The sequence below is a fragment of the Lithobates pipiens genome, unplaced genomic scaffold (genome assembly GCF_037356315.1).
Source record: "Lithobates pipiens isolate NorthernLeopardFrog02 unplaced genomic scaffold, aLitPip1_a1.2 Scaffold_30, whole genome shotgun sequence".
In the NCBI taxonomy this organism is placed as follows: Eukaryota; Metazoa; Chordata; class Amphibia; order Anura; family Ranidae; genus Lithobates; species Lithobates pipiens.
The window spans coordinates 28,429,497-28,457,034 of record NW_027507791.1 but is presented as its reverse complement, the minus strand read 5'-3'; the positions used below and the strand labels follow the sequence as shown (position 1 = coordinate 28,457,034).

At 51.8% G+C, this 27,538-nt stretch overlaps 1 protein-coding gene across 2 annotated transcripts; it reads right to left on the bottom strand.

The window, feature by feature from the left end:
- On the bottom strand, window positions 1-27,409 carry ZNF687 (zinc finger protein 687). Of its 2 annotated transcripts, none has more exons than XM_077463833.1 (9): window positions 27,324-27,409; window positions 13,980-16,198; window positions 10,278-10,456; window positions 9,688-9,864; window positions 8,074-8,251; window positions 7,669-7,995; window positions 5,256-5,368; window positions 4,636-4,771; window positions 1-1,290 (listed from the first exon to the last, which is right to left on the bottom strand). In XM_077463833.1, exons 2-9 carry the CDS (start codon window positions 16,176-16,178, stop codon window positions 838-840), a joined length of 3,762 nt encoding a protein of 1,253 aa, XP_077319959.1. In that variant the 5' UTR covers window positions 16,179-16,198; window positions 27,324-27,409; the 3' UTR covers window positions 1-837. The 2 variants fall into 2 exon arrangements, with proteins under 2 accessions (XP_077319959.1, XP_077319960.1); XM_077463834.1 differs by lacking the exon at window positions 27,324-27,409 and adding an exon at window positions 18,971-19,605.
- Window positions 27,410-27,538: the final 129 nt, after the last annotated feature.

The window sequence follows — 27,538 nt, the reverse complement described above, 5'->3', positions numbered from 1 at the left end:
CCCCCCCGGAGCCCCCACTGTCCTCCAGCCACCATCAGACATCATCAAACCCTTCCAGCATCAGCCAGAGTTTCCCGATCACCGGTCCGGGGCCACAACACGCACTGATTGGTGGTCCCCCGAGGAATCCTCTGACAATCATCTATCATTATATTAGTAAAAACATAAAATAAAAAAAAAATATCTCAGTTCCCATCTCCGGGGCCCCGAATTTTCCCCCAACCGATATAAAAGTCTGAAATGAGAATCTAGACGTCCAATTCGGGAACAAGAGCTGGGTGTAGTGACCCTCCCGGACTAGAGGTGGCGCTGTGTGCAGCTGCAGGCTCTCCAATGACCCCTCCCCCCTTAGTATTCTGTGTCCCCAGCCCGGCCCGCCGGCACCAAAGGCCTACGACCGAGGACTGCATTCTGCAGGCTCTCATAGAGAACATACCCCTCCCCCACCCCCTCCCCCACCTACAGCATATAAATTAAACAATAACACGTCATTACCCCTCCCCCGCGGGAAATACAAAAAAAATAATAATGGAAAACAGAAAAGGACCGGACAATCGGAGAAGTGACGCCGACTATTCCCTAGAAATTCTGTGCAGAAAAATAGACATTTATAATAAAGATAATTTACATATTTATAAGACCACTGCAGCCGGGGGATGGGGAGTCAGTGGTATCTCTGCAGCAGTGCCACCGCCGTGGCCCGGCAGCGTTTCGGGGGGGGGTTGGGGGTCAGAGGGGCCGCAGCCCCTGGTGGTCCGAGAGGCAACGCCTTACACGATTGGCTGGAGAGGGGATAATAAGGCACTTGGTAGAGTTTTTGGTCGCGCCGGGAGGCGGTCAGTTGTCGCCGGCGCCGCTCTGGCGCTGTTTGATGAAGGCCATGCCGTGCGTGCGGAAGTGGGTGTTGAGGTTGAGCTGGCTGTCGAAGGTCTTGTTGCAGACTTGGCAGGCCAGCTTGCCGTCGGCGGTCTCCTCCGCCGCCTTCTGGGGCGGGTCCGGCTCCTCCCCCTCCTCCGGAGGCGCCGCCCCCTTCATCTTGTGGGTCATGACGCGGTGGCGGCTCAGCGAGCTCTGCGAGGTGAAGCACACGCCGCACTCCCGGCACTGGTGGGAGCTCTCGTCCGTGCAATGCTGGGGGATGTGCTGCCGGAAGTCGCTCAGGCTGCCCGTCTTGTACCCGCACGCCCGGCACTGGAAGCTGCGCTTCGGCTTCGGGAGCGCCGGCTTCGTCTTCTCCGGTTCATCGCTGCCGGATTCGTCTGACGAGAGTTTCCTCTTCCTCACCGCCACCTATGGGGAGAGGGGAGGAGGTCTCATGACACTCTGCAGTCTCTGACCGTCTCCTGTATTATGTCTGCAGTCTCTGATCATCTCCTCTATTATGACCGCAGTCTCTGATCATCTCCTCTATTATGACCGCAGTCTCTGATCGTCTCCTCTATTATGTCTGCAGTCTCTGATCATCTCCTGTATCATGTCTGCAGTCTCTGATCATCTCCTGTACTATGTCTGCAGTCTCTGATCATCTCCTCTATTATGACCGCAGTCTCTGATCATCTCCTCTATTATGACCGCAGTCTCTGACCATCTCCTGTACTATGTCTGCAGTCTCTGATCATCTCCTGTATCATGTCTGCAGTCTCTGATCATCTCCTGTATCATGTCCGCAGTCTCTGATCATCTCCTGTACTATGTCTGCAGTCTCTGATCATCTCCTGTATTACGTCTGCAGTCTCTGATCATCTCCTCTATTATGACCGCAGTCTCTGATCGTCTCCTCTATTATGACCGCAGTCTCTGATCGTCTCCTCTATTATGACCGCAGTCTCTGACCGTCTCCTGTATCATGTCTGCAGTCTCTGATCATCTCCTGTACTATGTCTGCAGTCTCTGACCGTCTCCTGTACTGTGTCTGCAGTCTCTGATCATCTCCTGTATCATGTATGCAGTCTCTGATCATCTCCTGTATGATGTCTGCAGTCTCTGATCATCTCCTGTATTATGTCTGCAGTCTCTGATCATCTCCTGTACTATGTCTGCAGTCTCTGATCATCTCCTGTACTATGTCTGCAGTCTCTGATCATCTCCTGTACTATGTCTGCAGTCTCTGACCGTCTCCTGTACTGTGTCTGCAGTCTCTGATCATCTCCTGTATCATGTATGCAGTCTCTGATCATCTCCTGTATTATGTCTGCAGTCTCTGATCATCTCCTGTATTATGTCTGCAGTCTCTGATCATCTCCTGTACTATGTCTGCAGTCTCTGATCATCTCCTGTATCATGTCTGCAGTCTCTGACCATCTCCTGTACTATGTCTACAGTCTCTGATCATCTCCTGTACTGTGTCTGCAGTCTCTGATCATCTCCTGTATCATGTCTGCAGTCTCTGACCGTCTCCTGTATCATGTCTGCAGTCTCTGACCGTCTCCTGTATCATGTCTGCAGTCTCTGATCATCTCCTGTACTATGTCTGCAGTCTCTGATCATGTCCTGTACTATGTCTGCAGTCTCTGACCGTCTCCTGTACTGTGTCTGCAGTCTCTGATCATCTCCTGTACTATGTCTGCAGTCTCTGATCATCTCCTGTATCATGTCTGCAGTCTCTGACCGTCTCCTGTATCATGTCTGCAGTCTCTGACCGTCTCCTGTATCATGTCTGCAGTCTCTGATCATCTCCTGTACTATGTCTGCAGTCTCTGATCATCTCCTGTACTATGTCTGCAGTCTCTGATCGTCTCCTGTATCATGTCTGCAGTCTCTGATCGTCTCCTGTATCATGTCTGCAGTCTCTGACCGTCTCCTGTATCATGTCTGCAGTCTCTGATCATCTCCTGTACTATGTCTGCAGTCTCTGATCATCTCCTGTACTATGTCTGCAGTCTCTGATCGTCTCCTGTATCATGTCTGCAGTCTCTGATCGTCTCCTGTATCATGTCTGCAGTCTCTGACCGTCTCCTGTATCATGTCTGCAGTCTCTGATCATCTCCTGTACTATGTCTGCAGTCTCTGATCATCTCCTGTATCATGTCTGCAGTCTCTGATCATCTCCTGTATCATGTCTGCAGTCTCTGACCATCTCCTGTACTATGTCTGCAGTCTCTGACCATCTCCTGTACTATGTCTGCAGTCTCTGACCATCTCCTGTACTATGTCTGCAGTCTCTGATCATCTCCTGTACTATGTCTGCAGTCTCTGATCGTCTCCTGTATTATGTCTGCAGTCTCTGACCGTCTCCTGTATCATGTCTGCAGTCTCTGATCATCTCCTGTACTATGTCTGCAGTCTCTGATCATCTCCTGTACTATGTCTGCGGTCTCTGATCATCTCCTGTACTATGTCTGCAGTCTCTGATCATCTCCTGTATTATGTCTGCGGTCTCTGATCATCTCCTGTACTATGTCTGCAGTCTCTGATCATCTCCTGTACTATGTCTGCAGTCTCTGATCATCTCCTGTACTATGTCTGCAGTCTCTGATCCTCTCCTGTACTATGTCTGCAGTCTCTGATCATCTCCTGTATTATGTCTGCGGTCTCTGATCGTCTCCTGTACTATGTCTGCAGTCTCTGATCCTCTCCTGTACTATGTCTGCAGTCTCTGATCATCTCCTGTACTATGTCTGCGGTCTCTGATCATCTCCTGTACTATGTCTGCAGTCTCTGATCATCTCCTGTACTATGTCTGCAGTCTCTGATCATCTCCTGTACTATGTCTACAGTCTCTGATCATCTCCTGTACTATGTCTGCAGTCTCTGATCATCTCCTGTATTATGTCTGCGGTCTCTGATCATCTCCTGTACTATGTCTGCAGTCTCTGATCATCTCCTGTATTATGTCTGCAGTCTCTGATCATCTCCTGTACTATGTCTGCAGTCTCTGACCATCTCCTGTACTATGTCTGCAGTCTCTGATCATCTCCTGTATTATGTCTGCAGTCTCTGATCATCTCCTGTACTATGTCTGCAGTCTCTGATCATGTCCTGTATTATGTCTGCAGTCTCTGATCATCTCCTGTATTATGTCTGCAGTCTCTGATCATCTCCTGTACTATGTCTGCAGTCTCTGATCATCTCCTGTATTATGTCTGCAGTCTCTGATCATCTCCTGTATTATGTCTGCAGTCTCTGATCATCTCCTGTACTATGTCTGCAGTCTCTGATCATCTCCTGTACCATGTCTGCAGTCTCTGATCATCTCCTGTACTATGTCTACAGTCTCTGATCATCTCCTGTACCATGTCTGCAGTCTCTGATCATCTCCTGTACTATGTCTGCAGTCTCTGATCATCTCCTGTACTATGTCTGCAGTCTCTGATCATCTCCTGTACTATGTCTACAGTCTCTGATCATCTCCTGTACTATGTCTGCAGTCTCTGATCATCTCCTGTACTATGTCTACAGTCTCTGATCATCTCCTGTACTATGTCTGCAGTCTCTGATCATCTCTTGTACTGTGTCTACAGTCTCTGATCATCTCCTGTACTATGTCTGCAGTCTCTGATCATCTCCTGTATTATGTCTACTATCTGTGTTGCTTGTAAAGACTGAATCAGAATCCAGCGTCATTGATGTGAAGCTGGAAAGCTGGAAGTGGATTGGTCGGTATGGGGGGGGGGGAGGGTTTCCAGTATCGGGTACCTGGGATCTGACGTTCCGGGTCACCATCACCTCTTGGCTCCGGGTTTGGTCGGTGATTTTGATGCCGTGACGCACTTGTATGTGTTTCTCCAGAATAAGGCGGCTGCTGAAAGTCCGTTTACCCTCCGTGCAGTACCTGGTGGGAACAAGGGGCAGATAGTAAGGGGAGGGGGAGACAAGAGGCAGATGAGAGGGGGAAGGGGCGGGGATGGCAAGGGGCAGATGAGAGGGGGATGAGGGGCAGATATGGGAGGGGTGGGGTGACAAGTGGCAGATGGTCGGGGGGGGGGGGGGAAGGGTAGATAGTCAGGCAAGAGGGGAGGATAAGGGGCAGATAGTCAGGGGAAGGGGGGACAAAGGGCAGATGGTGGTGGAAAGGGGGGGGGGGCAGGGCAGGGAGAGTTGCCACCACCATTCATATTATGTCTCTATCGCCCCCTAGGGACCACTGACTATATTTCTGTCACACCCCCGGGAGATGTATGATAACAGCCCCCTGCAGAGGTGAGCAGGACGTTCGCTCTATGCAAGTTATTACCCAGAATTCCCTGCCCTCCTCCCCCCCGGAGGGTTCTTTGTATGTATGGACACATAACACAGGCAGAGGGGCTCATACTGACCGGCACGGGTAAACCCGCTTTATCCCTTCGTGGTTGACCCGGACGTGTCGGCGCAGACTGGGGGCGGAGCAAAAAGAGCGATCACAGAGACGGCAAGGAAATTTCTTCACAGACTGAAAGAAAAAACAACAACAAATGTATCTTATTGTATCTCTTCTATCATCTCCCCCCCCCCATATACCCCCCCCCCCCCCCATATACCCCCATCCTCTGCTTGTCATGGCTTCTCCCCCCTTATTTACTCCTTAAATCAACTCTACACCCTCCCCCCCCCCACCATATATAATCCTAAATTCATTATACTCCTCATACAGTGTGTGACAAAAGTAAGTACACCCCTCGGTGACATTCCTTCTCTCTTTTCATGTGACAACACTGAAGAAATGACACTTGTCTACAATGTAAAGTAGTGAGTGTACAGCTTGTATAACAGTGTAAATTTCCTGTCCCCTCAAAATAACTCAACACACAGCCATTAATGTCCAATATAATATATAACCCCAAATCCATTCTATTTCCCTATATATTCCCAGATCAATATTGCCCTCCTATATACCCCCAGATAAATTCTACCCTCCATATGTATACCTAGATTAAATTCTACCCTCATATACCCCAATATAAACCCATTATACGATCCTACATACCCTCTGATCCATTCTACCCCCTTATAAACCCTTACATTAATTCCACCCACCCTCCATATCCCTTCTAACCTTAAATCCATTCTACTTTCCTATATACCCCCAGAATAATTATAGCCCTCATATACCCCCAGATCCAATCTAACCTCTTATATACCCCCAGATCCATTTCTCCCCCTATATACAGATCCACTCTACCCTCTATATACCCCCAGATCTCTTCTCCCCTCCTAACCCCAGATCCATTTCTCCCCCCTATATACAGATCCACTCTACCCCCTATATACCCCCAGATACACTCTACCCCCTATATACCCCCATATCTCTTCTCCCCTCCTAACCCCAGGTCCATTTCTCCCCCTATATACCCCCAGATCCACTCTACCCCCTATATACCCCCAGATACACTCTACCCCCTATATACCCCCATATCTCTTCTCCCCTCCTAACCCCAGATCCATTTCTCCCCCCTATATACAGATCCACTCTACCCCCTATATACCCCCAGACCCCCTCTACCCTCCTATATACCCCCAGATACACTCTACCCCCTATATACCCCCATATCTCTTCTCCCCTCCTAACCCCAGATCCATTTCTCCCCCTATATACCCCCAGATCCACTCTACCCCCTATATACTCCCAGATCCAATCTACCCCCTATATACCTCCAGATCCACTCTACCCCCTATATACCCCCAGATCCAATCTACCCCCTATATACCCCCAGATCCACTCTACCCCCTATATACCCCCAGATTCAATCTACCCCCTATATACCCCCAGATCCACTCTACCCCCTATATATATCCCCGGATCCAATCTACCCCCTATATACCCCCAGATCCACTCTACCCCCTATATACCCCCAGATCCACTCTACCCCCTATATACCCCCATATCTCTTCTCCCCTCCTAACCCCAGATCCATTTCTCCCCCTATATACAGATCCACTCCACCCCCTATATACCCCCAGATCCACTCTACCCCCTATATACCCCCAGATCCACTCTACCCTCTATATACCCCCAGACCCACTCTACCCTCCTATATACCCCCAGATACACTCTACCCCCTATATACCCCCATATCTCTTCTCCCCTCCTAACCCCAGATCCATTTCTCCCCCTATATACCCCCAGATCCACTCTACCCCCTATATACCCCCAGATCCAATCTACCCCCTATATACCCCCAGATCCACTCTACCCCATATATACCCCCAGATCCAATCTACCCCCTATATACCCCCAGATCCAATCTACCCCCTATATACCCCCAGATCCAATCTACCCCCTATATACCCCCAGATCCACTCTACCCCCTATATACCCCCAGATCCACTCTACCCCCTATATACCCCCATATCTCTTCTCCCCTCCTAACCCCAGATCCATTTCTCCCCCTATATACAGATCCACTCCACCCCCTATATACCCCCAGATCCACTCTACCCCCTATATACCCCCAGATCCACTCTACCCTCTATATACCCCCAGACCCACTCTACCCTCCTATATACCCCCAGATCCACTCTACCCTCTATATACCCCCAGAGCCACTCTACCCTCTATATACCCCCAGAGCCACTCTACCCTCCTATATACCCCCAGATCCACTCTACCCCCTATATACCCCACAGATCCACTCTACCCTCTTGCTTCCCTCTCCCCTAAATGCCCTCCTATTTCCCTCTGCCCCCCCCCCCCCATATACCTCCCACCTTCTCCCAAATCCCTGGTAAGTACCCCGGGCCCCTGTGACTGACCTTGCCGTGCTCCCTCTTCATATGCACCACATATTCGTCCCTCTCGGGGAACCAGGAGTGGCAGATGCCACAGGTCCAGCAGTTGCTCCTCTGGCGGGGTCCGTCCGGTTTGCGGGGGTCTTTGGCCTTGGCTTTCTTCTTCACTTCGGGGGAGCTGGGAGAATCCGAGGACGACGACGACTCCTCCACCTCGGGTTCGGGTTCCGGCGCTGCCTCCGGCACAGGATCTGGCGGCCGGCTCACTGGGACCTCCATGGGTTCCGGCTTCGGGGTGATGGGTTCCGGAGTCTGCGGCGGGTCTTCCTTCACCACACTGTTGTGAGTCGTCTGCAGGAAGAGAACCCGAGTTAGCAGGGCGGGGGAAGGGTAGATGGAGGGGGATGGGGGGGGGTTTAAGGAACTCACCTTCAGGTGCTCCAGCATGGTCCGCTTCTGGGCAAACAGCAGGGGGCACTCCGGGCATTTGAAAACGCTGACTCTCTGGTTACCCAACTGCTGGTCAAAGTGCGCATGATCCAGGTGAGAGCAGAGCAGAGGCTTGTGGGTAAACACCGTGTCACACATCGCACACTTATAGATCATCCTGGATGAGAACACCAACAACATTGCTGTTCCATATTTCCATTTCACAGCTTCAATTCTACCCCACTATATACCCCCCAATCTATTCTACCCCCTATATACCCCCCAGATCCAATCTACCCCCTATTTACCCCCCAGATCTATTCTACTCCCGCTACATAACCCCAGATCCAATCTACCCCCTATACCCCCCAGATCCATTCCATCCCCTATATACCCCCCCAATCTATTCTACCCCCCATATACCCCCAGATCCAATCTACCCCCTATATCTATTCTACTCCCCCTATATAACAACAGGTCCATTCTACCCCCCTATATTCATCCATATCTATTCTACCCCCTATATACCTCCCCAGATCTATTCTACTCCCCCTATATACTCCCCAGATCCATTCCACCCCCTATATACCTCCAGATCTATTCTACCCCCCTATATACCTCCAGATCTATTCTACCCCCCTATATACCTCCAGATCTATTCTACCCCCTTATATAACTATAGGTCCATTCTACCCCCTATATTCCTCCAGATCTATTCTAACCCCTATATACCTCCCCAGGCCTATTCTACTCCCCCTACATATCCCCAGATCTAATCAACCCCTCTATATATCCCCCCAGATCCATTCCACCCCCTATATACCCCCAGATCTATTATTTTCCCCCTATATACTCCTAGGTACATTCTACCCCCTATGTACCTTCATATCTATTCTACTCCCCCTACATACCCCCCCAAATTCTACCCCTTTATATACCACCTCCAGATCTATTCTACTCCCCCTATATACTTCAAGGTACATTCTACCCCCCTATATACCTCCAGATCTATTTTACCCCCCTATATACCTCCAGATCTATTCTACCCCCCTTATATACTGCTGGGTCCATTCTACCCCCCCCCCTATATACCCCCAGGTCCATTCTACCCCCTATATACCCCCAGGTCTATTCTACCCCCCTATATACATCCAGATCTATTCTACCCCTATATACCTCCAGATTTATTCTACCCCTATATACCTCCAGATCTATTTAACTCCCCTTATATACTGCTGGGTCCATTCTACCCCCCCCCCCCCCCATATACCTTTCCGATCTATTCTACCCCCTATATAACCCTCAGAACTATTCTACCCCTTTATATACCACCAGATCTATTCTACCCCTGCTATACCTCTAGATATATTCTACCCCCTATATACCCCCCAGAACTATTCTACCCCCTACATACCCCTAGATCTATTCTACCTCTCTATATACCTCCAGATCAATTCCACCCCCTGTATACCCCCAGATCTATTCTACCCCCCTATATACCTCCAGATCTATTCTACTCCCCTTATATACTCCTGGGTACATTCTACCCCCCTATATACCCCCAGGTCCATTCTTTCCCTATATACCCTGCAGTACCCCCCAAACGTGACTTACTTGGCCTGCTGATTGCTGAATCCGGGGTGTTGGGTGTAAATGTGGGCGTGAGCACTGGGGGCAGACTTGAACGCCATGGGGCAGATGGGGCACTTATGGAAGACCTCGCAGTGCGCCGTCTGGATGTGGGACTTGATGGAATTGACGCCTCCGAATACCAGCGCACAGCTCTGACACCTGGCGGGAAGGCAGAGAGGGAAGGGTAGTGAAACAGTAGGGGAGACCCCTCCTCAGGGGACACCCCGCCCCCCCCACTCAGGGGACACCCCGCCCTGGGGGACACCCCACCCCCCCACTCAGGGGACACCCCCTTCTCAGGGGACGCCCACGCCCCCCCACTCAAGGGAAACCCCGTCCCCCACTCAGGGGACACCCCGCCCCGGGGGTCACCCCACCCCCCCACTCAGGGGACACCCCCTTCTCAGGGGACGCCCACGCCCCCCCACTCAGGGGACAACCCGCCCCTGGGGGACACCCCGCCCCCCCCACTCAAGGGACACCCTGCCCCCCACTCAGGGGACACCCCTCCTCTCAGGGGACGCTCAAACCCCCCCCCCCCAGGGGACATGCTCTCAGGACGCTGCCGATACCTGTAACCGATCCTCCGGGAGAAGTGCAGGCAGGTCTCCTTCAGGTGGGTCTGGAAGTTCTCGATGCGGAAGTTGCCCCCGCACTCGGGGCAGACGTTCGGAGGGGTCTGCTTGTGCATGCGCTGGTGAGCCTCGAAACTGCACCGGTTGGGCATCATCATGGGGCAATGGGAGCACACCTACCAGGGGAGGGGGGAGGGGAACACGGCAATCAGTAATGCCCGACTTTAATTCCTGCAAAACATTCATTTTATAGAAACCAACCAATGTGTGAAGTAACCCCACAGCAGCCAATCAGAAGACACCACTCAACCACTTCCCATACGGGCACTTCGCTCCCACATGTCAAAATCATTAAAAAAAAATTTCCTTCTAGAAAATTACTCAGAACCCCCAAACGTTATATATGGGTTTTTTTTAAGCAGGGACCCTAGGGAATAAAATGGCGGTCGTTGCAACTTTTTATGTCAGATGGTATTTGCGCAGTGATTTTTAAAACACTTTTTTTGGAGGAAAAAATAAATAAAAATAATTTTTTAATCACTTTTATTCCTATTACAAGAAACTTAAACATCCCTTGTAATAGGAATAGTGTGTGGCGGGTCCTCTTTGTGGAGAGATGTGGGGTCTATAAGACCAAAAATCTCTCCTCCAGGCTGGAAAGACCATGATCCAAAAAAAAAAAAAAATGCATAAAAAAAAAAAAAAAATGAAATAAAAGGGGAGCATAAAAAAATAAAAAAAAAGTAAAGTTAGCCCAATTCTTTTTTTTGTATAATATAAAAGATAATGTTACGCCAAGTAAATAGATACCCAACATGTCACGCTTTAAAATTGCGCCCGCTCGTGGAATGGCGCCAAACATTGGTCCTTAAAAATCTCCATAGGCGACGCTTGAATTTTTTTTTTTACAGGTTACATGTTTAGAGTTACAGTGGAGGTCTTGGGCAGGAATTATGACATTATATTCGACTTTCTAATTAATATCATCAATTTAAATTAATATGAATTTATTGTTGGTCATCACTGGCATCTTTAGTGCAAGAAAGGTCAAGAAAAATGCAGTCTGCAGTCTATGACCGTCTCCTGTATCATGTCCTCAGTCTCTGACCGTCTCTTGTATCATGTCCTCAGTCTCTGACCGTCTCTTGTATCATGTCTGCAGTCTATGACCGTCTCCTGTATCATGTCCTCAGTCTCTGACCGTCTCTTGTATCATGTCCTCAGTCTCTGACCGTCTCTTGTATCATGTCTGCAGTCTCTGACCGTCTCTTGTATCATGTCCTCAGTCTCTGACCGTCTCTTGTATCATGTCTGCAGTCTCTGACCGTCTCTTGTATCATGTCCTCAGTCTCTGACCATCTCTTGTATCATGTCTCCAGTCTCTGACCATCTCTTGTATCATGTCCCCAGTCTCTGACCATCTCTTGTATCATGTCCCCAGTCTCTGACCATCTCTTGTATCATGTCCTCAGTCTCTGACCGTCTCTTGTATCATGTCCTCAGTCTCTGACCGTCTCTTGTATCATGTCCTCAGTCTCTGACCGTCTCTTGTATCATGTCCTCAGTCTCTGACCGTCTCTTGTATCATGTCCCCAGTCTCTGACCATCTCTTGTATCATGTCCCCAGTCTCTGACCATCTCTTGTATCATGTCCCCAGTCTCTGACCATCTCTTGTATCATGTCCTCAGTCTCTGACCGTCTCTTGTATCATGTCCTCAGTCTCTGACCGTCTCTTGTATCATGTCCTCAGTCTCTGACCATCTCTTGTATCATGTCCTCAGTCTCTGACCGTCTCTTGTATCATGTCTGCAGTCTCTGACCATCTCTTGTACCATGTCCCCAGTCTCTGACCATCTCTTGTATCATGTCCCCAGTCTCTGACCATCTCTTGTATCATGTCCCCAGTCTCTGACCATCTCTTGTATCATGTCCCCAGTCTCTGACCATCTCTTGTATCATGTCCTCAGTCTCTAATAATCTCTTGTATCATGTCCTCAGTCTCTGACCATCTCCTGTATCACGTCCTCGCTCTTTAACCATGTCTTGTATCACGTCCTCAGTTTCTGACCATCTCTTATATCATGTCCTCAGTCTCTGACCATCTCTTGTATCATGTCCTCCGTCTCTGACCATCTCTTGTATCATGTCCTCAGTCTCTGACCATCTCTTGTATCATGTTCTCAGTCTCTAACCATCTCTTGTATCATGTCCTCAGTTTCTGACCATCTCTTGTATCATGTCCTCAGTCTCTGACCATCTCTTGTATCATGTCCTCAGTCTCTAACCATCTCTTGTATCATGTCTTCAGTCTCTAACAATCGCTTGTATCACGTCCTCAGTCTCTGACCATCTCTTGTATCATGTCTGCAATCTCTTACTTAAACTTAAAACACATTGCTAATAGTATTAGCAACATTTCCATTTGGTGCACCTCTAGCAGACATGATACATGGAGATGGTCATAGACTACAGACATGATACAGGAGATGATCAGAGACTGCAGACATGATACAGGAGATGATCAGAGACTGCAGACATGATACAAGAGATGATCAGAGACTGCAGACATGATACAGGAGATGATCAGAGACTGCAGACATGATACAGGAGATGATCAGAGACTGCAGACATGATACAGGAGATGATCAGAGACTGCAGACATACAGGAGATGATTAGAGACTGCAGACATGATACAAGAGATGATCAGAGACTGCAGACATGGTACAGGAGATGGTCAGAGACTGCAGACATGGTACAGGAGATGATCAGAGACTGCAGACATGATACAAGAGATGATCAGAGACTGCAGACATGGTACAGGAGATGGTCAGAGACTGCAGACATGATACAGGAGATGGTCAGAGACTGCAGACATGATACAAGAGATGATCAGAGACTGCAGACACGATACAGGAGATGGTCAGAGACAGCACACGATACAGGAGATGGTCAGAGACGGCACACTTGATACAGGAGATGGTCAGAGACTGAAGACATGATACAAGAGATGGTCAGAGACTGCCCACATGATACAAGAGATCAATGCAGCCTACCAGTGCCCAAGTCAGTGTTTCACGGAGCTGGATTTGAATTTCCCATCCGCAATAACAATCTCCCGCCTCCTGTGATCACATCATACTGATTCAATGTCCCGCCATTGGATCAGTGTGCCGTCTATCACAGGAGGCGGGACATTGTTTGTTACTGCAGCCACTTGGACAATTCAGCTCCATGACACAGGGAGATCGCAGCTCTGCGAGGAGAGGAGGAGGGGAGGGGAGGAGTGGGTCATGCCAGGATGACTCCCCCACAATGGGCGGCACCCGGGTCCTCTTTATGGGGAGATCTAGGGTCTAAGGAACCCCAAATCTCTCCTCTACCTTTAAAAGCAAATTTTTTTTTTATTTTTTTGATCTTTTATTTAATGTTTACATGCTGGAGGAACAGGAAGTGACATCATGACTTTGCTCCGGGCCTCCAAGGCCATAGAGATGAGCAGAGGCCATCTTGCCTTTGCTGATCTCCATTGAAATCCATTGCTTCTTAAAGTGATCCTGTGGGCAAAATTGCCACTCAGAATTGACGGCTGAAAAAAAAAATATTCCATTTGCCGACCAAGAAGTCATTTGTCTACGGCCCGGTTAAAAGGCGACACGCGATTGGTTGTTTGATGCACTGTGCTGCCATGGCTACTTACCGTGCTGCCAATAGTGGTGGTGGCTGCAATCTGCTGGAAGTGCTGTGCCAACCCGGCCTTGTTCTTGCACTGCTCCTTGCACTCCAGGCACCGGAACGTGGAGTAGGTGGACTGTTCGGGAAGAAGGGCGGGATCTCCGGGTGGGCTAGCCGTGGCAGGGGCAGCGACAGCCTCCTGGGTGGGGCCAGGGGTGGAAGCCTTTCCAGGAGTCAGAACAGCCACAGAGACGAGAGGCGTGACGTCCGGCTGTCCAATCATCTGCTCCAGGGCGATCGGCCGCATGACCAGGTGGGAGCACTGCATCACCAGGCCGTTGTCCTTGTGCTTGCGGGCGTGCAGGAGCAAGCTGCATTTGTTGAAGAAGACCAGGCGTTTGGTGCAGTGGTTGCAGGTCACCTCGATCCTCATGCTCCGCCGGTCGTAGTGCCGGGCTAAGCTCTTCTCCAAGGCGAAGGAGTCCCCGCATTCTAGACATCGGAAACCGAAGACCGGAAGGGTGAGGCTGGAGTCGGCCGGCGGCGCGAGGTTGGGCTTGTACGTCGGAAGTAGGTTTTTGCTGTTGAGAATCTTGTTAAAGGACTCTACCAAGCTGGACTGAGTCCGGGAGATGACGGTGCCAGTCACAGGCGGTGTGGGTTTCTGGGACTGCACCATGACTACTGTAGCATTGCGTTGCGGGCTGGTCGTAGTGGTGATGGTGGCGGTGCTGGACACCTGGTTGGTCAAGTTCATGTTGGTGAGGGGGATGCTGGTTGGGATAGGCTGCTGTACCAGGTGGAAAATGTTCTTGGCCACTACCTTGCTGGCCTTGGGGGGCATGACCACAGCCTTCTGTTGGGCAACACTGGCCGCCATCAGCATGACACTGCTAGCGTTCTGAATAGTGGATACGGGAAGGATGGGGCCCTGGAACTTAACCCCGTTGCCTAGAGGAAGCTTGACCACTGGCGACGCCTGGGTTTTAGATGGACTTGAAGAGATTGGTAGATCGCTCTTCTGAGGAGACGGCACTTTATCGTCGCGTTTGGCCTCCGCGGGAGCTTCCTGGCTGGATTCAGAAGCTGGAAGTTGTGAAGATTCCTCTGATGCCGCAGCAGAAGCCACCGTGTCCGAATCCGAGGACACCGTGGTGACCGTTCTCGTGATGCTTCCCGATTGGGTCTTAATGGTCTTGATACGGACTTTGAGAGGTCTTGATGAATTAGAAGATGGTGAGCTGATGTCCTCTTCCTCCTCCATGTCGCTGGCCAAACTTTTTGGACTCCAGCAGGTCTCCTCCTTCACGCCCAATGGCAGGTTAGTCTCGGGACTTGTTTTGGGTTCCTTCAAGACCTTGGAGAACTCCCCCTCTGGTGCCGTACTGGCTGAAGTCTTGAGGGCTGCGTCTTCTGGACCATCCGGCGAACTCGTTTTTGTGATGAGCTTGTTAGCACCGTTTGATTCTTGCTCTGTGTTGGTCCAAGAAGAAACTGGGGGTTCCGCCATAGGGTAGTGAACAGTGACATGGTCCAAGTGCTCTAATGAACTCTCTCCTGGAACTGTTGGACTCTCTTCAACAGGCTCCTCCTTAATAGCGTGCGTAGTTAGACTCAGGCCCATAGGCCCGGTGCCCGATGTTATTTTACTGATGCTAAAGGCCTGGGGAATGACTCTTGGCAGACTATGTTCACCCTCCGTTGGGGAATCGCTGGGAGGGGGGCAAAGAACCGGATCCTGGGTCTCAAACATTGGCCTCTCCTTTGGCTTAACATCCCGTGGCCTGTCAATCAAGTCAGACACGTTGCTATCGATAGGACTCTCCACCGGTGTAAAGTCTGTGAACAAGTCGATGGGTTTGGCCTTTGCCCTGGGCCCCCAGCTCTCTCCACCATTAGAAGCGGCTGGCACGGATGACCGGGAGACCTCCGGACTGTTGAATCCATTCTGGAGGAGTCGAGGCCCGAGACCCTGCACATCTTTTGCATGCATGTCGAGGAGGTCCACCTGCTCGGGGCACACAGTGTTCTTGACGATGACGCTGACCGCGGTGATGTCTGCGTGAGGAAGTCCGTGGTCAGAGCTGACCGCTTCCCCTGGTGCCGGCTTAGCCTGGCCTTCGTTGTCTTCAGGTCCGGAGTGAATGGCCTCGCGTGCGTCCATGTCTGGGATATCGAACGCGGCCAGCAAGTCGTCAAAGTCCGGGGTCTTCATGTCGCCCATGGTGGACCACACGGAGGGGCCTACAAGAGAACACACAGGAATTAATGTGACACAGGGCAGACTTCAAAGATCAAGATACATCTCTGGGGGTCAGAAGGACCCTCCTACAAGGTACTGAACACTGAGTAGAAGTTGAGGGACACTGGAATATACACACAGACTGGAAGGCCCTCATCCCAACCTTTAGGGGCCCTTCCCTTAACCCATCTCAGACCAGCTTGTGTGTCCAGCCCAACCCATTCACCTACCCTGCCTTCACTACTACAAGTTACTGAACACAGAGAAGAAGACTTCTTTCCACCATCTACTACAAGAGGGACACCAGGGGACACACAGGCTGGGGGGCCCTCACCCCAACCTATTGGGGCCCTTCCCATAACCCAATTCTGACCTGCTTTTATACCCAGCCCAACCCAACCCTGCCAATTACCTGCCTTCACTGCCACAAGGTACTGAACACAGAGTAGAGGACTTCTTTCCACCATATACTAGAAGAGGGACACCAGAGGACACACAGGCTGGAGGGCCCTCACCCCCACCTATTGGGGCCCTTCCTATAACCCAATTCTGACCTGCTTGTATACCCAGCCCAACCCAACCCTGCCTTCACCACCACAAGCTACGGGAACACAGAGTAGAGGACTTCTCTCCACCCTCTACTACAAGAGGGACACCAGAGGACACACAGGCTGGAGGGCCCTCACCCCAACCTTTAGGGGCCCTTCCCATAAACCAATTCTGACCTGCTTGCATTCCCAGCCCAACCCATCCCCAAACCCTGACAGTTACCTGCCTTCACCGCCACAAGGTACTGAACACAGAGAAGAGGACTTCTCTCCACCCTCTACTACAAGAGGGACACCGGAAGATACACAGGCTGGAGGGCCCTCACCCCAACCTATTGGGGCCCTTCCCATAACCCAATTCTGACCTGCTTGTATACCCAGCCCAACCCAACCCTGCCAATTACCTGCCTTCACCGCCACAAGGTACTGAACACAGAGAAGAGGACTTCTCTCCACCCTCTACTACAAGAGGGACACCGGAAGATACACAGGCTGTAGGGCCCTCACCCCAACCTATTGGGGCCCTTCCCATAACCCAATTCTGACCTGCTTGTATACCCAGCCCAACCCAACCCTGCCTTCACCACCACAAGGTACTGAACACAGAGTAGAGGACTTCTTTCCACCATCTACTACAAGAGGGACACCAAAGGACACACAGACTGGAGGGCCCTCACCCCAAACTATTGGGGCCCTTCCCATAACCCAATTCTGCATGGCCACCCCCCTAACCCATGCTCCAACCCATGCTCCAACCCATCATGGAATGGCAGCAACATTACAGGAGACTGCTGCCATTCCATGTCTGCCACACACCAGCCAATCATTGATGGCGACAAAACCGGTTGTGCATCAGCTCATTTTACATTCTGCGTTGCATTAGAGCCGCCTGTGAATGTCCCAAAACTAAACGCGTCACAAAATCTGTAATGCATTTGGGGTTCCACTCGAATGAAATGACACCGCAAAATGGGCCCCAACGGGAAATGCGCGTTTCCTCGTGTTCATTGTGAACGGGGCCCCCCAATACAACAAGGCGACGCATGTCTGCCGCGTTACCAATTCCCAGACGCGTCTGAATTTTAGGACATTTTGGTGCGCTGGCAGCTCATCCATTTCAATCAAAGGCCCTAATACTGTGCACCACACAGCGCTCACTGCCCCGCCCCCTGCGATCATCCCGGCCCCCGAGCTGAAGACGGCTACGGAGCGCAAAACTTTATTTAAAAACATACAGAAACGCATGCCAGCCTGCCTGGGAGACATAAGATGTGCATGGATCTAAGCAAGGTTAATAAGCCAGAGGGGCCCTCATACAGACGGGTCGTCATACAGACAGAGGGGCCCTCATACAGACGGGTCGTCATACAGACAGAGGGATCCTCATACAGGAGAGAGGGGCCCCCATACAGAGAGGGGTCCCCATACAGAGAAGGGTCCCCATACAGAGAAGGGTCCCCATAGAGACGGAGGGGTCCCCATACAGAGAGAGGGGCCCCCATACAGACGGAGGGGCCCCCATACAGGCGGAGGGGCCCCCATACAGACGGAGGGGCCCCCATACAGATAGAGGGGCCCCCATACAGACAGAGGGGTCCCCTGACAGACAGAGGGGTCCCCTGACAGACAGAGGGGTCCCCTGACAGACAGAGGGCTCCTCATACAGAAAGGGGTTCCCATACAGAGGGGTCCCCATAAGGACAGAAGGGGTTTCATACAGACAGAGGGGTCCCCATACAGAGGGGTTTTCATACAGACAGATGGGCCCCCAGATAGAAGGGTCCCCAAACAGACAGAAGGATACCCATACAGACACAGGGGCCCCGCATAAAGACAGAAGGGCCTCCATATGGACTGAGGGGCCCTCATACAGACAGAAGGGCTCCTAGTATAGACATAGGGCCCTCATACAGACAGAGGCCCCCCACGCAGAGGAAATGACCCCCATTGCAGTGATCCATCACTTACCAGTGTGGTGACCTATGGAATGCTGACCTCTCCTAAGCCCAGGACACCTGCCCAGCCCCCCCTCCCCCCCCCCAGGGAGAGGGACAGGAAGTGGTCGGGGGAGGGGTGTGGGAACCAGTCAGGTCAGAGTTTGAATGAATTGACTGACCCCCCCCCCCCCACTCAGCTCAGAGCTCCATGGTGGGAGCTGTTGGTTCTCTGTGCAGAGGGGCCCCCCCTGGAGCGGCTCTCTAATCTGGGGGTGTGAATAGCATATACCATAAAATCCCGGCACTGCTGGCAGCTCCTCCTCGGGTCTCTGCTAGACGCTGACAGTTAGCTGCTCATAGGACTGAATACTGGGTGCTGCCTTCTGGGTGATGCTTGCCGGGTGCACTGTGTGCTGTGCAGGGTGTATGATGGGGAGTGTGCTGGGTGCAGGCGGTGCTAGGTGCGCTCTGTGCTGTGCAGGGTGAGTTGGGTGCAGGCGGTGCTGGGTGCAAGCTGTGATGGGTGCTGCCTGTTGGGTGAGCTGTGTGCAGGCTGTGTTGTGTGCAGGGCACGCTCTGTGCTGTACTGGGGGTGCAGGGCGCGCTCTGTGCTGTACTGGGGGTGCAGGGCGCGCTCTGTGCTGTACTGGGGGTGCAGGGCGCGCTCTGTGCTGTACTGGGGGTGCAGGGCGCGCTCTGTGCTGTACTGGGGGTGCAGGGCGCGCTCTGTGCTGTACTGGGGGTGCAGGGCGCGCTCTGTGCTGTACTGGGGGTGCAGGGCGCGCTCTGTGCTGTACTGGGGGTGCAGGGCGCGCTCTGTGCTGTACTGGGGGTGCAGGGCGCGCTCTGTGCTGGGCCGGTGTCAGTCGTCGGTGTGACCGTTGCTCTGGCTGTTGCTGGCTGAGCAGTGAGTAAGAAGCACGGCGTGGTCAGGTGACTGTGACATCACGGGGTCAGGGCGGCCCCGACAGCAAAACATTGGGCTGCTGCAAAGCATTCTGGGAGAGCCGAGCTGCAGGAGGAGTTAACCCTGCATGTGCTGGAGCCCGACCAATCCCACAATCCACACAGAGCTCTACAGGAGGAGGAGGAGGAGGAGAGTCATACTGATCCCTACTGAGGGAAACTAACCAAACCTCAGTACCGAGACACCGACATACCGATCCTCAGTACCGAGACACCGACATACCGATCCTCAGTACCGAGACACCGACATACCGATCCTCAGTACCGAGACACCGACATACCGATCCTCAGCACCGAGACACCGACCCGACATACCGATCCTCAGCACCAAGACACCGACATACCGATCCTCAGTACCGAGACACCGACATACCGATCCTCAGTACCGAGACACCGACATACCGATCCTCAGTACCGAGACACTGACATACCGATCCTCAGTACCGAGACACCGACCCAACATACCGATCCTCAGTACCGAGACACCGACATACCGATCCTCAGTACCGAGACACCGACATACGGATCCTCAGTACCGAGACACCGACATACCGATCCTCAGTACCGAGACACCGACATACCGATCCTCAGTACCGAGACACCGACATACCGATCCTCAGTACCGAGACACCGACATACCGATCCTCAGTACCGAGACACCGACATACCGATCCTCAGTACCGAGACACCGACATACCGATCCTCAGTACCGAGACACCGACATACCGATCCTCAGTACCGAGACACTGACATACCGATCCTCAGTACCGAGACACCGACATACCGATCCTCAGTACCGAGACACCGACATACCGATCCTCAGTACCGAGACACCGACATACCGATCCTCAGTACCGAGACACCGACCCGACATACCGATCCTCAGTACCGAGACACCGACATACCGATCCTCAGTACCGAGACACCGACCCGACATACCGATCCTCAGTACCGAGACACCGACCCGACATACCGATCCTCAGCACCGAGACACCAACATACCGATCCTCAGTACCGAGACACCGACCCGACATACCGATCCTCAGCACCGAGACACCGACATACCGATCCTCAGTACCGAGACACCGACATACCGATCCTCAGTACCGAGACACCGACATACCGATCCTCAGTACCGAGACACCGACATACCGATCCTCAGTACCGAGACACCGACCCGACATACCGATCCTCAGTACCGAGACACCGACATACCGATCCTCAGCACCGAGACACCGACCCAACATACCGATCCTCAGTACCGAGACACCGACATACCGATCCTCAGTACCGAGACACCGACCCGACATACCGATCCTCAGTACCGAGACACCGACATACCGATCCTCAGTACCGAGACACCGACATACCGATCCTCAGCACCGAGACACCGACATACCGATCCTCAGCACCGAGACACCGACATACCGATCCTCAGTACCGAGACACCGACATACCGATCCTCAGTACCGAGACACCGACATACCGATCCTCAGTACAGAGACACCGACATACCGATCCTCAGTACCGAGACACCGACATACCGATCCTCAGTACCGAGACACCGACATACCAATCCTCAGTACCGAGACACCGACATACCGATCCTCAGTACAGAGACACCGACCCGTCATACCGATCCTCAGTACAGAGACACCGACCCGTCATACCGATCCTCAGTACCGAGACACCGACATACCGATCCTCAGTACCGAGACACCGACATACCGATCCTCAGTACCGAGACACCGACATACCGATCCTCAGTACCGAGACACCGACATACCGATCCTCAGTACCGAGACACCGACATACCGATCCTCAGTACAGAGACACCGACCCGTCATACCGATCCTCAGTACCGAGACACCGACATACCGATCCTCAGTACCGAGACACTGACATACTGATCCTCAGTACCGAGACACCGACATACCGATCCTCAGTACCAAGACACCGACCCGACATACCGATCCTCAGCACCAAGACACCAACATACCGATCCTCAGTACCAAGACACCGACCCGACATACCGATCCTCAGTACCGAGACACCGACCCGACATACCGATCCTCAGCACCAAGACACCAACATACCGATCCTCAGTACCAAGACACCGACCCGACATACCGATCCTCAGTACCGAGACACCGACCCGACATACCGATCCTCAGTACCAAGACACCGACCCGTCATACCGATCCTCAGTACCAAGACACCAACCCGTCATACCGATCCTCAGTACCAAGACACTGACCCGTCATACTGAGACATGAGGTACAACTACAGACCAGAGCAATGACTCCGCCCACTCAGACAATGATACACAAGTTGAAATGGAAAAATTACTGCAAGGGCGGAGCCTCCGTTATAGTCCAATCAGAGGGGACAACACATTTCTGCAGCTCAAAATCCCTTCATCAGGGTCCGGAGCCAACATCCAAAGTAAAATATACACCTACAAAGGCGATTGCTTTCTATACAAAAAATTGTATTTATTGGACATACATGTCAAAAGCAACGAAGGGAAACCCCACATGTACCCCTCCCCCCCTCACCCAATACAACCCACCCTACTCTGATCTGCCCAGATCCTGGCCCCCCTCTATCTGCCACTCCAGTGACTATGCTCCCCCTTCTCATGGTGACAGGTCTAGTTGTATAAGTGATCTGTAGACTCAATGTCTGTAATGAAGGTAAGTGGGCCGGCTTATTCGCCTGGTTCCACCATCTGCAAGTGAACTTGTGCCCAACCCACTTAGACCAACATCAATGAGAACCACCGACAAATGGGAGCAATAAATGGACTACAAGGGGCTGCAGTGGCATATACCAATGGCGGTATTGGCAAAGCTATAGACTTGTTGATTGGGGTGATGAGCGATTGTAATGAGTTGTCATCCAGCAACAAAAGTCAGGACACCCCTAAGTGAAAATCTCCAAATTGGGCCCAAAGTGTGAATATTTTGTGTGGCCGCCATTATTTTCCAGCACTGCCTTCACCCTCTTGGGCATGGAGGTCAGCAGAGCTTCACAGGTCACCACTGGAGTCCTCTTCCCCCTCCCCCATGATGACATCACAGAGCTGGTGGATGTTGGAGACCTTCCCCTCCTCCACCTTCCCTCTGAGGATCCCCCACAGATGATCAATAGGGTTTAGGTCTGGAGACATGCTTGGCCAGTCCATCACCTTCACCCTCAGCTTCTTTAGCAAGGCAGTGGTGGTGTTGGAGGTGTGTTTGGGGTGGTTATCATGTTGGAATACTGCCCTGCGGTCCAGTCTCTGAAGGGAGGGGATCATGCTCTGCTTCAGTATGTCACAGTACATGTTGGCATTCATGGTCCCCTCAATGATCTGTAGCCCCCCCAGTGCCGGCAGCACTCATGCAGCCCCAGACCATGACACTCCCACCACCATGCCTGACTGTAGACAAGACACACTTGTCTTTGTCCTCCTCACCTGGTTGCCCCCACACACGCCTGACACCATCTGACACCAAATACCTTTATCTTGGTCTCATCAGACCACAGGACATGGTTCCAGTAATCCATCTCCTTAGTCTGCTTGTCTTCAGCAAACTGTTTGTGGTCTTTTCTTGTGCATCATCTTTAGAAGAGGCTTCCTTCTGGGATGACAGCCATGCAGACCAATTTGATGCAGTGTGCGGCGTATGGTCTGAGCACTGACAGGCTGACCCCTCCACCCCTACAACCTCTGCAGCAATGCTGGCAGCACTCATACGTCTATTTCCCAAAGACAACCTCTGGATATGACGCTGATCACGTGACCTCAACTTCTTTGGTGGACCATGGCGAGGCCTGTTCTGAGGGGAACCGGTCCTGTTATACCGCTGTATGGTCTTGGCCACCGTGCTGCAGATCAGTTTCAGGGTCTTGGCAATCTTCTTATAGCCTAGGCCATCTTTATGTAGAGCAACAATTCTTATCTTCAGATCCTCAGAGAGTTCTTTGCCATGAGGTGACATGTTGTACTTCCGGTGACCAGTATGAGAGAGTGAGAGCGATAACACCAAATTTAACACACCTGCTCCCCATTCACACCTGAGACCTTGTAACACTAACGAGTCACATGACACCGGGGGGAGGGAAAATGGCTAATTGGGCCCAATTTGGAGATTTTCACTTAGGGGTGTACTCATGCGTTCAAAAGGAGATGTCCAGGCAAGTGAAAGAAGCCATTGTAAGGCTTCAAAAACCAAACAAATCCATCAGAGAGATAGCGGCAACATTAGGAGTGGCCAAATGTAACATGTTGTTATATTCTGGAGGAAAGAAGAACGCACTGGTGAGCTCCAGAAACATAAAAGGGCTTCCACGGAAGACAACAGTGGTGGGATGATGGCGGGATCCTCTCTATGGTAAAGAAAAAAAAACATTCACAACATCCAGACATGTAAAGGACACTCTTCAGGAGGTGGGCGTATCATGGTCAATGTCTACAATCCAGAGAAGACTTCACAAGAGCAAATCCAGAGGGTTCACCACAAGGTGCAAACCATTCATAAGGCTGAAGGATAGAAAAGCCAGATTAGACTTTGCCAAAAAAAAAAAAAGGTGGTGATGAGGTTTCCACATCTCAGGAGGGATTTTCTCCTCTCTTCTCTACAGATCTTCTCTAAATCCTGAAGGTTTCTTGGCAACTCGAAGTTTCAGCTCCTCCATAAATTTTCTATAAGATTAAGGTCTGGAGACTGGATAGGCCACTCCAGGACCTTCATGTGCTTCTTCTTGAGCCACTCCTTTGTTGCCTTGGCCGTGTGTTTTGGGTCATTGTCCTGCTGGAAGACCCGTCCACGACCCATTTTTAATGTCCTGGCTGAGGGAAGGAGGTTCTCACCTAAGATTTGACGGTACGTGGCCCCGTCCATCATCCCTCTGATGCGGTGAAGTTGTCCTGTCCCCTTAGCAGAAAAACAACCCCAAGGCATAATGTGTCCACCTCCATGTATGACGGTGGGGGATGGTGTTCTTGGGGGTCATAGGACCTCCATGTATGACGGTGGGGGATGGTGTTCTTGGGGTCATAGGACCTCCATGTATGACGGTGGGGGATGGTGTCCTTGGGGTCATAGGACCTCCATGTATGACGGTGGGGGATGGTGTTCTTGGGGGTCATAGGACCTCCATGTATGACGGTGGGGGATGGTGTTCTTGGGGTCATAGGACCTCCATGTATGACGGTGGGGGATGGTGTTCTTGGGGTCATAGGACCTCCATGTATGACGGTGGGGGATGGTGTTCTTGGGGTCATAGGACCTCCATGTATGACGGTGGGGGATGGTGTTCTTGGGGTCATAGGTCCTCCATGTATGACGGTGGGGGATGGTGTTCTTGGGGTCATAGGCAGCATTCCTCCTCCTCCACCAAACACGGTGAGTCGATACCAAAGATCTGGATTTTGGTCTCCTCTGACCTCAACCCTTCCCCCGGTTCTCCTCGGAATCATTCGATGTTCATTAGTGATCTTCAGACGGACCTGTACATGTGATTTCCTGAGCGGGGGGGACCTGTACATGTGATTTCCTGAGCGGGGGGGACCTGTACATGTGATTTCCTGAGCGGGGGGACCTGTACATGTGATTTCCTGAGCGGGGGGACCTGTACATGTGATTTCCTGAGCGGGGGGGACCTGTACATGTGATTTCCTGAGCGGGGGGACCTGTACATGTGATTTCCTGAGCGGGGGGATCTTGCGGGGGCTGCAGGATTTCAGTCCCTCGCGGTGTAGTGTGTTACCGATTGTTCTCTTGGTGACTATGGTCCCAGCTGAGATCATGGAGAAGATTCTCCGGTGTAGTTCTGGGCGGATTCCTCACCGTTCTCCTGATCATTGATCCTCCACGAGGTGAGATCTTCCATGGAGCCCCAGACCGAGGAGATCCATCGTTATTTTGTGAATAATAATCCCACCATCTGTTGTCACCTCTCACCAAGCTGCTTGGCGATGGTCTTGTAGCCCATTCCAGCCTTGTGTAGGTCTCCAATCTTCTCCCCGACATCCTTGGACAGATCTTTGGTCTCCATGGTGGAGAGATCGGAATCTGATTGGTCGCTTCTGTGGACAGGTGTCTTTTATACATGAAACAAGCTGAGATTATGAGCACTCCCTTTAAGAGAGAAGAGTTCTCCTAATCTCAGCTTGTTGCCTGTATAGAAGACACCTGGGAGGGAGAAATCTCGCTGATTGATCGGGGTTCACATACTTATTTCACTCATTAAAATGCAAATCAATTTATAACTTTACTGAAAAGCAATTTTCTGGATATTTTTGTTCTTACTCTCTCACTGTTATAATAAACCGACCAATAAAATTACAGACCGATCGTTTCTTTGTCACAAAACCAGCAGCCGATCAAATACTTCCCCTCCCCCCCCTCACTGTATACTGTCAGCCCAGGTTCAGCCAACTACAAATTCCACTTCCTACACTGGAGAGTAAACAGGAAGTGAGGAGGAAATCTCTCCAAAGTGAGGCAGATGAGTCCCCCACTAGGAGATTTACCCTCACTTCCTCTTCTGGTGACACCCCTAACATTGTGCAATCCCATCACTTCCTGAATCAGTGACACCGGGACACAGAGCAGGTGAATCTCCCCCGAGGGGGACACAGAGGCGGGTTTCCTGACAGTGACACCAGCGTAACACGCCTGTGCAATGTCACCCCGGGGTGTCACCTGTGTCGGGGGGGGCCCACTGAGAATATTCATGAAGTCATTGTCAGGCTCCACCCGTCCATATTCCAGGGTTCTTATTGTAGGCCATAGTGCAGCTTTATAGATGTCCCCCTAGAGGCCTTTTCCATGTAGGACACCCGCACCCAACCAGAGGAGACCAAACACTGACTCCGCCCCCAAAGATCCACCACCATACACATGCCAGGAGGAACGTTTGATCCAATCATTCTGCAATCTCTCTCCACCCATGAGTAGCACCAACTCCTCCCCCCGCCCCCGAGATTCATCCACTCCCTAACACCTCCCCCAGCGCTCATCCATTACTTGACCCCTCCCCAAAACTCTCATTCTTTTCCCTCCCCCGGCTCTAATCCACTACCTGACCCCTCCCCCGAGGTTTATTTAATCCCTGGTCCCTCCCGCAAGTCTCATTCACTACCTGACTCCTCCTCCCTAATATAATCCACTCCCTGACCCCTCCCCCGAGGTTTATTTACTTTCTTGCCCCCTCTCGTAACTCTCATTCACCCCATGGCCCCTCCCCCTAATATAATTCACTCTCTGACCCCTCCCCCGAATATAATTTGCTCCCTGACTCCTCCCCTGAGGTTTATTTAATCCCTGGTCCCTCCCACAACTCTCATTCACTACCTGACCCCTCCCCTTAGGAACAACCCCTGACTCCACCTCTGAGTATCCCCCACTCATTGAGAATCACCCATTCACTTGCCCCTCCCTCTTTTATTCCTCCCCACTCATTGACCCCTCCCCTGAAGAACCATTCCCCCCTCCAGTCGAGCACATTACTCTCTGGCCCCGCCTCTGAGCACAGAAAGGCCCCTCCCCCGAGGATCCCCGTCTCTCAGTCCTCCCCATATTGGCTCCCTCTCCCCCATTCCCTGACCCCGCCCCCAAGAACAACTGCCTGGCTCCTCCCAGTGAAGAAGAAGGGAGGTTGGGCCCCGCCCCCCGGTGGGTTACCTGAGTGGGTTCGGGTGTCCCGGGTGTCGGAGCTCCGGCCTGGACACTCTCTTCCTGCTTCCCCGGAGCCGCTCGCCCCGCCCACCGCTCTCTCCTCCCGCCCAACGATTCCTATTAGGTGAACCAACTAGTCCCGCCCACCCGGCTACTTCTCCCTCCCGGCCATTGGCCCTTTCCCTGTCAGTCACGTCATAACCCCGCCCTCTCCGCGGCGA

Excerpts from the sequence above, each read along its gene's own strand:
- ZNF687 (XM_077463833.1), bottom strand. The coding sequence starts at position 16,178 with ATGGGCGACATGAAGACCCCGGACTTTGACGACTTGCTGGCCGCGTTC. Across the intron at positions 7,996-8,073 it reads CCATGCTGGAGCACCTGAAG|ACGACTCACAACAGTGTGGT; the intron begins GTGAGTTCCTTA and ends CTCTTCCTGCAG. Across the intron at positions 1,291-4,635 it reads CCCGGAACGTCAGATCCCAG|GTGGCGGTGAGGAAGAGGAA; the intron begins GTACCCGATACT and ends CTCTCCCCATAG.